We start from the raw sequence: 11,271 nt of genomic DNA on the forward strand, positions 1-11,271 counted from the left end.
AAACATCATCTATGTCATCAGGAAGAATAACACCATCTGTTGATGACAAAAGTCATTCAATATCAAGTCCGAGTAAGAAATCCACACGGAAGAGACGGAAAAACATTCGTAAACAAGCAAAGATGGGAAGTGTGAAAAGTTCATGTGAGAGCGACGGTCAATCACTTACCACCCACAGTAGCAGATTGTTTCAAGGGAAATTTTTTTATAATGATTCTCAAAGACATAGCAACTACCAAAATAGTAATGACATTTCTCAAAGAATGTCGCCAAATATGTGCAATGATCACTCTTGTTTACATTGTTGCTATTGTCCAAGAAGTTGTTGCATTGTGAATAATTCAAGAAATCGCAAAAACCGCACAAAAGGATTCCATGATTCTGAAGGTCAGGGCATCTGCAATTGCACAAAAACTGACTCTTATTCTCCATCCAGTTCTCCAAATAGACATTTTCAGAAAGAACGGTCAGCAACAGAGAGCTTTTTAAGTTGTAATAAAAGCAGCTCTGCCTATGAGGGATTATTTAGCTCCTCCTGTGGTGATTCAAGAAAGTTACAATATCATTGGACAATTGAAAATAGCATTGACGATGAAGAGACAATAGAAAATAATTGGTTGGTAGGCGACTTTGACGACTCAGATAATGATGTAACTGATGACAACTGGGATCTGACCTCTGATGAGTCCAGCTGTCCTGGTGTTACTAGTGCCTTTTCCTATTCCTTGGCTCAACATCACCAAACATTGTTGCCTCAGTCTCCCCAGATATCCACTATGGAGATCAATATACAACAAAGTGACAGTTCTCCAGATACGAGTCAGACGTTTCGATCAGAATTGTTTTTCGAAGTTCCTTCATATTGTGATAAAGTCACCAACGTTACACTTTCTTCTCAAATCTATCTTCATCTGCTTCCAACAACACCAGTTAATGATGCACCAGATGTTAACATCAAAACCCAGTCTCCATCAAATAGTACCACACCATTGGTAGTAGACAATGCATTTTGTGAGTCTAAGGCTGACCTGGTAATACTACTGTTGGTTTAAATTTTTTTACAAGACCTTTTTTTTCATTGATGTCGCAGAATATTCTAGAATAAAGAAAACTTTCATTAGGGCGAGGATATGGATGTTTAATGAGAGTAATAACTATAGCCTTCACATTATTAAGCTGGAGATGCATTAGATAGATTAAATGGACAAATGATTTCTGAAAATCAATTAAAAACCAATTTCATTAACAAAATGATGTCAACTATCCAATTTCATAACTTGCGTTCATTTAATTTCTCTTAAAGTTAAGCTAAATGTATTTTAAAAAAGGTAAGTTTTTTAATTGATGACGTGAATATTAATAAGTGAAAAATGATACTGAACTGTTTTTCTATGATGCTTTACAGAGTCATGCTTTACAGAGTCAGATCCAGGGGGAGCAATGGGGGTGGGGGGAGGAAACAGGGCCACTCCCCCTCAAAAAAAATTTTATTTACCAGTTTCTAAACAGAATTCCCCACCACCTACAGTGTACATTTTTCTCTGGATCCATCCCTCCTTTATACCTGAGACAAATCAAGTCTTAGTCTCTATATCATTGATACAAATTACTTGGCAATTAACCATTGAAGTCCCATTATTCTATGCATTTCCTGAGTACCTCTAACGTTTTTCTAAATGTATCGGGCAGGATTTTCAAGATAATTTATATTTATTAGGTAACCTTCATCTACTCCGAGGAGATTTACTCTCATGTCAATTTTTTTGTATTTCGGTTCCAGCATGCTCATAATATCAGTAAATTATCAAATTACTGGTAATGACAACAAAATTCAAGTTACTCGGTATAATCTATCCATTTTAAAATTCCATAATTTTCTTTACAAAAAGTAATTTGCATATCATCGTGGTACTATATAATTGCTGCAAATTCTTTGATTTTTTAAAAATAATATATGATGCGTTATAAGTGAAAAACAAATTGAGGTTTTGCTTTTAAAGAAGTATAATTTTAAAAGAATAATGATAAAATTAATTATATAAAATAGATTAAGTAACTGAGTTAATTCTGAAATACAAAAAAACAAAACCATTATTTTGATTAAAACATTTTTATATTCAATGTTTAAATAGTAATTAATTAATGCAAACAATTCAAAATACTAATCATAATTTTTATTTATTGTTTAAGAAATTATAATTATTTCCACTTAATTGAAACAGATAAAGAGAAGTTTAAAGTAGGTGTGAATTAATCAGGCCTATATCACAATTTTGAAGACAGTTTTGTCTTTTTTTAATATTCTGTATCAATTAATAAATGTTAATAGTAGATATGGACACATTACACATCCATTTCTTCATTAGAAAGTTGCCTAGCAATTTAGCCATTCTAACAAAAAGTGGTTCAAGGTCATTTTTTGAATCATTTTAAAAGATAATGCAGGCTTACATTATATCTTTAAATGTCTATTTCTTGTCTACTTACCTTGATAAATCAACGATTATCAATGATCACTATGCTACACCATAGGAAATAAACACTTACTGCAAAAATGACAGTCGGTTAACCTACTTAAGTAGATATCGTCCTAACAAATTTATTGTTTTTCTTGGCCTAATTTGAATTGTTGCTTTTTTTCTTTCTTTCTTTTTTTTTTTTTGGTTGTGTCTTTGTCCTATTTTGTCCATGTCCTCTTTCTATCTGTCTTTTCAGTTGTGTCTGTCCGGTTTTGTCCATGTCCTCTTTCTTTCTGTTTGTTTTTTGTGTCTCCTTTTTGTTTCAGGCTGACTTGTCACAAGATTGTTTTTTCCTGGGTCTGTGCCTTTTTCCTTTTCCCCTGAATTGTTATAATTCTGTTTTTTATTTTTGTTTGCATAAACTGGAAAAGGAATGAAATAAACGTTACTCTGAATTGAACTGATGTACAGTTACGCTCTCATTTTCTGGAACATTAGCTACAGTATCCAGGGAGGGTCGGGCGGTGGCTCTGCTAAATGGGTTCTTTAATAGAAAATGTGCTGGGGTATCCTTGCAACATGGAAACTCATACACTTTCTCCACAGATGTAACCAGTCTCGGGTTTGAATCTATGCTTTTGCATGCAATGTGAGCATACAATATTGAAAACACTCCCACACATGATTATGACCTAATAGTATTTTGTGTTGCCCAAGCTTAAACAACATAAAATCTTTCAAATGTAGGATCATTTTCAAGCTTTGAATAATTATTATTTTGATGTTGTAATGAATTTTGGCCTAGTGTTTAACAGAATAGAAAATTTTGATGTGAGCTTGCATGAGGAAAATATAGGAGTGATGTTTTGTACTACCTAACATGTTATCCTACCGAACACTCGTTTCCAAATACTTGCAAAAGAAAATTGCAAGTAATTCGGATGGAAATCAAACCTACGACCTCCAGATAACTAGCCTGGTGTCATAACCACTAGACCACCACATGGAAAAACTTAACCAACTATGATTTCCAATTTGTACTAAACTTGGGCATATACAACAATTATTTTGTGGGTGAGGGTAATTCTTATTCATTTCTTCGTAGAAGTCGGTCTTCAAGTGACTCATTCATCAACATTAAGCAGGGTTTGGACAGTAGATCGCTTGGACATTCTGGAAGCAAAGGCAGGCCACATGGGTGGAGTAAATATGATGAGGTCAACAGAAGTAAGAAAAGCGCCCTCAAGAAACAGGGAATCTCAGTACCAGGAAGGTTTCATCAGAAAAATGAGCTTCCGCCTTCTGATGAAATAGTGAGTAGTTGTCAGTGGTGTTTCTAGGAGTATTTGAATGCACGGAGGGGTGATTGGTGGTTGGGAGGGTAGGGGCGATTGTTAAGTCAGGGGTCAATGTTTATGAGAGCGGATGTCAGCTGGTAAACTAAGGTGATGTTAGGTGATTTTTAATTATTGAGCTTAACTTTTTTGGTCTTTAATTTTTCCTGTGGAGGCACCACTAGTTGCAAGCTTTTTACTGCATTATGCCATAAAAAAAAGGAGGGAAAATGCCTTTTTTATTTAAATATCTTAAATGACATGCTTTCTCCTCAGTTACTTGAAGAAGATGCATTAACTTACCAAGTTTCTAGCCTCAAAAATGAATTGAATGACATCAATATGAAGAAAAAGGTGACAAATATGTTTGCAAATCGAATAATTATTATGTACATTTACTGTATTTTATTTACTTATATGTCCGTCTACAGTGAAGAATTACATGTTTTGTGATAGACTAAATTAGATGTTTATGATTAATTTTTATGTCAAATGTATTTATTTTTTATTGGTTATTATATAATAATAATAAACAAATGTTCATTATGTAAATTTCATGAAAAACACTTGAATTATGGCACACATAACTTTGTAGTGCGTCCTTAAAAAAATGATTACATAAGAAAAGCAATAGCAAAGCTAAAATAATATGTAATCAAATGTGTTCTGATCTTAAAAATAGAATGAACGTTAATATACAAGTATTTTTATACACTGAAATAGCATTCATTGTTTAGGTCTACACCAGTTCAACTATTGCTATTCTTTTCTTCGATTACATATGAACACGTCCAAAACTACTAAATATGAAATAAACTGGCTGACTTTGATTATTTTTTTTTTTTTAATTTGTTTTTATAACCAGATACTTGTAATTCTTTTTATGATATTTGTTTACATTGCCATATCAGATTGCATTGGGAGAATTGAAGATGTTATTAGACTCTGTTCATCAAAACAAGAACGATATAAAGAAAGCAGATGAAGTTGTTCGTCAACATTTAGAGAAAGCTGATGCTGCAAGGTAACAATGAAGACAAAACAATTTTATTATATATATATATACTTAAGACCGTCGTATGACGAATCTAACTTTGCTCTATGTGAGATTTCAACCTGGTTTCTGCCTATGTACATAAAGCTGCTACTTAATTGATACCGTAGGTCTAAATATTGGTTTTTTTCCAAGAAAGTTTTTTTTTTTTTATTCATAAATATAAAAATTTTTTCATCAAATTTTTGATCCTTTTAATTATTTTTTTTCAGAATTCCAGATTTATATTTAAGTGGACCAAGCACAAAGCACTTTATAATTATAGACTTTTTATTTCATAAATTCTAATTTTTTTTATCATTAAAATGTATTTAATCAGGTCAGAGCTAATGGTTTTGGAATTCCAACGAGACCAAGCACAACGTGAATTGCGAGACGTGGAAGAGGAGACAGCCGCTAAGGGAAGGACCCTGCAAGAACTTGACAGAAGATCCTCACATAATAGCCGGGAAGATCTTATGAAGTTAGGCCTCTCAACTGCTGAGGTATAGCTCTTATTTCTGCTTCTACTATGTCCATAAATATATAAATCTGCTTACTTTTTAATGAGAGCAACTTAGCTCAGTCAGCTAAACTGTTGGTAGACACTGTGTGTGTGCTGAACCGTGGAGATCTCTAGGTTCCTGGTTCAATTCCCATCGCTGCTCTCCCTGTGTTTCAGGTAAAGGGCTGAAATACAAGTTACGATGGCGCACGTCTTTCGGATTAGACGTTTAAACTGTTGGTCCTGTGTGTCCTGTCCTGTATACATGGTACGTAGTACACTCTTCGGAAAAGTGTAGGGGATTGTCTCCCAGTGTACCACCCAATCACCACCGGAAGGAGCCCGACGGAAATAGTTCTTTTCAGGCTTTTGTGGGTTAGCTTTGGTGTGTTTACACCGAATAAATCCATCCAACCATTCCTACATTTTTTTAAATTATAATTTGAGATAGACTAGAGAGTACAATGAGCATTTTTTTTAATGGTTACAAAATGAGCATTTTTTGATGATTGTGATTTCCTAAGCTTTGGACTTCATTTCTATGTCTGTAATTACTTCTTTGTTTCTCTGCCTAAATTGGGGCTTAATTTCATTTCTTTTGAGACCAGGGTTTCCATGGTCTTTCGTAGCTTTGGTCTCTAATTAAAATAATAAATATAAAAGACATTTGTTAATTTGGGACCACAGAAACATGGTCTTTAATTGGAGGTGGTCTCTAATTGGAGCGGTCTTTAATTGGGGTGAGACTTGTATAACCAGTTTTGGGTTTTAAGCTCTGTCCACACTGTCATATTTTTCTTTGACAAAAACCTGTTGTATGCCCATATGTAGTCATGATGTGTCCATATATGGTCATGATGTGATGTCATCATGTCTATATTTAGGCATGTCACATACTTTTGTCAAATAAAATTTGACAGTCTATGGACATTTGGATGAGAATAATTTGACATATTGTACAGTTAAACTTGCCTAAGTCGACTGTGCCCAAGTCGAATAATTATTTTACATGCCAAATTGTTGTGCTTTCCAATAACAATCTGTAAGTTGAATTTCATCTAAGTCAAACAATATTTCAATGGCATTTTGGATTCGACTTAAGCAAGTTCAACTGTACTTCTTAAATATGTTATAATCGTAATCATTGTCAGTATTTTTTAACACCTTACATATCACTCATGCTGAGAGTTAGAATAATTCTCTATCTATCCAAGATAGACTATGTGTTATGCAACTTTCCATGTAATATCAAATTCTGTTCATGTTATACCAAAAAGTAAGCTAAATGAAGTTATTTAATTAACTTTTCTAATGTTATTATTGTTTATTTTTCTCACTGTTATAATAAGTTATCATTCTCATATATATTTTTGTAATAGAACAATGAAGCCTTTTAGCATATAATAATTTGTTCATCTCAACGTAACTAAAAATTACAATTATATATCTGACTCAACTGCCAACAATATTAGTAAATCCTCAAAGTTGTTATTTAATGTGGTATGATTCTTATCGTCTTCAAATTACAGATTATCGCTCTTGTTAAGGAACGGGATGAGTTGAAAGAACGAGTTCGTCACAGTGAAGGAGGAATGTCGGAATTAGAAAGAACTGAGATGCAGAGACAATTAAGTCTCAGTAAACAAGAGCTATTTGCTGAACAGAAAAATTCCAGGGAGAAAATTGACAAATTTAAAGAGGTATATTCAAAACAATATGCCTGTGTATTATTACAATATTTTTTATGAATCTGCAGGAATAATTGAATACATATATTAAGGGCTCATGCACAATATAACAATGCCCATACGGAATACAACAACTGACCATATAAAATATGGAAATTGGTCATATATAGGAATAAGGCCAAATAATTATTTTTATTCTTTGGTTTATTATTGCAAACACATGAAAACATAGGCATATACATATAAAAAAAACATTAGGATAGGAAGAAAAATAAAAAATTCTGAAATTTTTCCTAATTTACAAAAGGGCAAATTGATAAAATTCAAATATAAAAATATAAATTGTAGTAAAAACAAAATTAGTTACAAAAGAATATATACAAAAGAATTCAGTACTGACATTAAAATCTGACTACAGTTAAAAATGTTCAATTACACAAGGAATTACAAAATCGTAGTGCTCATATTGCATAATGTTTTGGAATTTTGCTATGGTTGATTCAGTTAATCGTTTTAATGTTCTTTGCAATAATAAAAAAAAATTATATATATACAGTATATAATATCGCTGTAGAGAAATAAACCAAGAAATAAGATTGCTATAGTATTTTTTTAAATGGAACTGCAAGGGTAATTATATACTGAGTATATGGGGCTTGCAATGTCAAAACTCGCATCAGTGAAAAAAACAAGAAAATTGACTTTTTTAATATATTCATATTCTTCACATCATAAGCTTTAAAATGATGGGTCATTTAGTAGAATCGACTTAGTATTGCCAAAGTTATGAGTAAAAGTATTAGGGCTTCTCTGTACTGAAGTATACAATACTACCACATTCAGTTTAACATTTAGCGACAGTACACTAGTTATGAGAAGGCAAGCCTCATACATGAAATATGAATCATTCATAATTTTATTATTCATTGTAATATAATTGCATTCATCAGTGAAGTTCATTAAAGCTAATGTTACCACCATGTGCATTGAACCATGGAGATTTTCTATTCTCTGTTTTAATCTTGTATTTCACCTAGAGAACTGAATTATAAATTATTCAGCACTTAGTTTATTGATCGAACAGATATACATTCTGACATTATTTTTTCATCAGGAATTAGAAGAACAGCATCATAAAGTGGAAGAACTTGAATATGATCACGAAAAAGAAGTGAGGCAGTTTGAAGAGAAGGTTAATGACCTGGAAAGCAAAGCGATGAAGCAACTCACAGTAAGTTGGTATTATCTTTTTAAGTATCTGTGTATGTAAAGCTGATTGGTTGTTAGATTGATTGATTTTATTTGATATTCCACAATAGTACAATTATAATAAAATACAAGTACAATTATTATAAAAAGCATGATATCAGGATATCCCATTAAGTCGGCATTTCATTTCATTTCAATGTTTTATTTCAAAATCAAATCAACATACAAAATAAAGTAAATTAAATAGAATATCGTTGTAATATAAAGATTTTATTAAATAAGCAGTTTTAAAATAAAGTTAATACATGTGTCATTGAAAATTAAAAAAAGGGTTAAACAAAATATGTAAGTGAAAAATACAGATGCCTTAAAGCATGCTCTCCTTAAAATCAAGTAACCAAGTTTGCAGTAGATGATTAAAAGCATTACAGGAGGCCGACTTATTTCCAAAGGGGTCCAGACCATTAAAATCAGAAAAGTGAGTAGTTTAAATTAAAATGGTGAATTACAAGTCAGAAAAGTCAGAAACAAACAAACAGAAGGCCAACAAAAAATTTGATACATGACAATAAAACACTGATTTGCTAAGTCTTTAGTTGTTCATTATTTAATTATTCTTGAAGTTTTATCTTGAAAGTTGCGTTAAGTTGGATTTAAGTGAGTTGGGAAGATAGTTCCAATCTTAAGAAATAAAATGTTGAATTGTTTAACTCCGGTAGCCTTAGGAGGGACAAAATTGAACTGTTTACATCTGGTGTTATGACTGTGAATGTCCACTATTCTTAGAAAGTTATCCTTCATGAAAGGAGGGGAATTACCATTATAACTTGAATAATACCAAATGGAATACTTTTAATTTGTTAAAGTGTATTGAAAGTAGAAAAATAACCAATGTCATTTGGTTGTTTTTTTTTTTAGAAGGTTAGCCCCTCATGTATGCAATTTAAATATTTTATAATTTTTGTTAGTATAATTTTGCTTGAATTAGATAATTAAATATTTTGATAAAATGACAGAAATTAAAGAAATGTTTTTATGTTCCTGAAGTTAAAGGAAGGAAGAGGAAAGGAAAAAAAAAAACAAGTAACTGTTAATTATGTTTAAGATGAGCTATATATATATGATAGGTACTCATATTAAGTTTTTCCTTTTTGACCTATGTTGTCTTGCCTTAAATAATTTCTGAAATTAAGCATTATTACCGACTTTATCTAAGAGATATTTTTTGTTCTGTAATGTCTTTTCTTGTGTGAAATGAAATTGCAAAAAAAAAAATACCATTGTAAAACAATTTTATAAACATGATTCAATCTTAAAAACATGTTTCTAAAGCCGACGTTAAGTAATCCTAGATAGGAAAAATTCTTTAGCGCCGATGTGAAATCTCGGCCCTACATTTAAAATAGAGTGTGCCATCTTATTTTGGGCTGTTTGCAATTTATGTTTAAGAGTCTTATTTACAACACAATACCATGCTGATGCCGAATATTCAAATATGCATTATATTTAAGCAGTGCTTAACAGTTTACAACAATTTTTGCACGAAGTTTGTGTAAAAACCTCAGCCTTGTCTTAACTTTACTGATAACACTGGTTGAAATTATATCACATGATACATGTTGGTCTAAATCTATACCTAAATATTTAACCTTTATTTCCACCGTAAAATCTTCAACTTGTTTGCCTCTCTCTGCTTCCAAGATGTAAAGATAATTTTTTTTTTGGTTAACCTCTCTTGCCACTTAGCATGGACATTCTTTAGTTTTTTAGCAATTTTTTTTTGGCTTCGTGATGGGAATATAGAATCGTAGAATCATCAGCATATAACAATAATTTAACATCTGAATCAATACATGAAGCCATATCATTCAAATAGCATAAAAAAAATTAGGGCCCAAGATGCTACCTTAAAGCCCCATTCCCGGCAAAATTTCAGTTTTTAAGAAAAATCTAATTTTTGTATAATGTTATAAAGATTTATAAATATACTACGGAATTGCTAGTTTAACTGAATTTAGACATTCCTAAGAATGAAAAAAATGTAAAATAAGACTGAAATTTGATTTTTTTTTGTGTTCCACACAAAAAATAAATGCGGATGAATTTTTCATGTTGATTTAATGCGGATGAATTTTTCATGTTGATTTTGCGATAGGTCGTGAGAAGAAATATCGTAGGCGCCGAAAACATTAGCAAATTAGCCTATCCAATGCTGCTAGGCTAGGCCTAGCCTTACCTCAATTTAGGTTCTGTTATCACACATAAAAACGGCCGACATGATATTTTCCATTGCTAGTATTGACACTTGTGAATATAATACTTCATAGGAATTATTTCAAATTTGTTAAAAAACTGATTCTGACTGAGATTTTGACACTTAAACAAACATATCTCAGCCTAAGCGAACGACCGCATTGTGCGAGATGCAAAGTACAAAAACTAATCTCATTAGAGAGGGCGCACTTTATTGACTGTATAAAGTATACATAAAAGCGAGAGTATTCCAGTGGATGCGATCTACAACCTCTGAATTTGCCTAGTAACGATGAATTCGTCCAGAAAATGGTAATATTTTATGAGAAATAGTCTGTATTTATAATGTTTTATAATAATTGGAGTAATGCAAATGCATAGTTTCTGAAAAAAGTCAGTTTTTAGTGAAATTTTGCTGGGAATGGGGCTTTAAGGTACACAATGGGCAACTCTTCATGGTTCAGAGCATTTACCATTAACACAGACAACCTGTGTACGATTTGCAAGAAAAGATTAAAACCACTCGGTAAACTAAATCCCATGCATTTTATCTTGTTAAGCAAAATCACATGGTTGACGGTGTCAGAAGATTTTTGCCAATCAATTAAAACCATACCAGTAAGTAGGCCTTTAGACTATTGGTTTATTAAACTGGCCTGTATGACAGCAGTTTATGTGAGCACATCCATCTTTAAGGAAAAACAAATATGGAATGAAGGACTGGACAAGAAATAAGATTCTTCCTATGTTAATTTGTAAATTATTTTATATTTAGTGAATACTTATCTGG

The 11,271-nt window shown here is 31.9% G+C and overlaps 1 protein-coding gene across 5 annotated transcripts in view; it reads left to right on the forward strand.

Moving 5' to 3' along the window:
* The window catches only part of LOC117122149 (trichohyalin-like), a 65,644-nt gene that overhangs the window by 37,561 nt on the left and 16,812 nt on the right, over nt 1–11,271 (forward strand). For all 5 annotated transcript variants that reach the window (XM_033267650.1, XM_033267652.1, XM_033267653.1 and 2 more), the window contains 6 exons: nt 3,565–3,772; nt 4,070–4,147; nt 4,705–4,817; nt 5,167–5,332; nt 6,861–7,031; nt 8,134–8,250. In XM_033267650.1, the coding sequence (XP_033123541.1) occupies nt 3,565–3,772; nt 4,070–4,147; nt 4,705–4,817; nt 5,167–5,332; nt 6,861–7,031; nt 8,134–8,250 (853 nt within the window). The remainder of the gene's footprint in view (nt 1–3,564; nt 3,773–4,069; nt 4,148–4,704; nt 4,818–5,166; nt 5,333–6,860; nt 7,032–8,133; nt 8,251–11,271) is intronic.

This window comes from Anneissia japonica, unplaced genomic scaffold (genome assembly GCF_011630105.1).
Source record: "Anneissia japonica isolate Jap-2015-1 unplaced genomic scaffold, ASM1163010v1 scaffold288265_len830512_cov201, whole genome shotgun sequence".
NCBI classification, from domain to species: Eukaryota; Metazoa; Echinodermata; class Crinoidea; order Comatulida; family Comatulidae; genus Anneissia; species Anneissia japonica.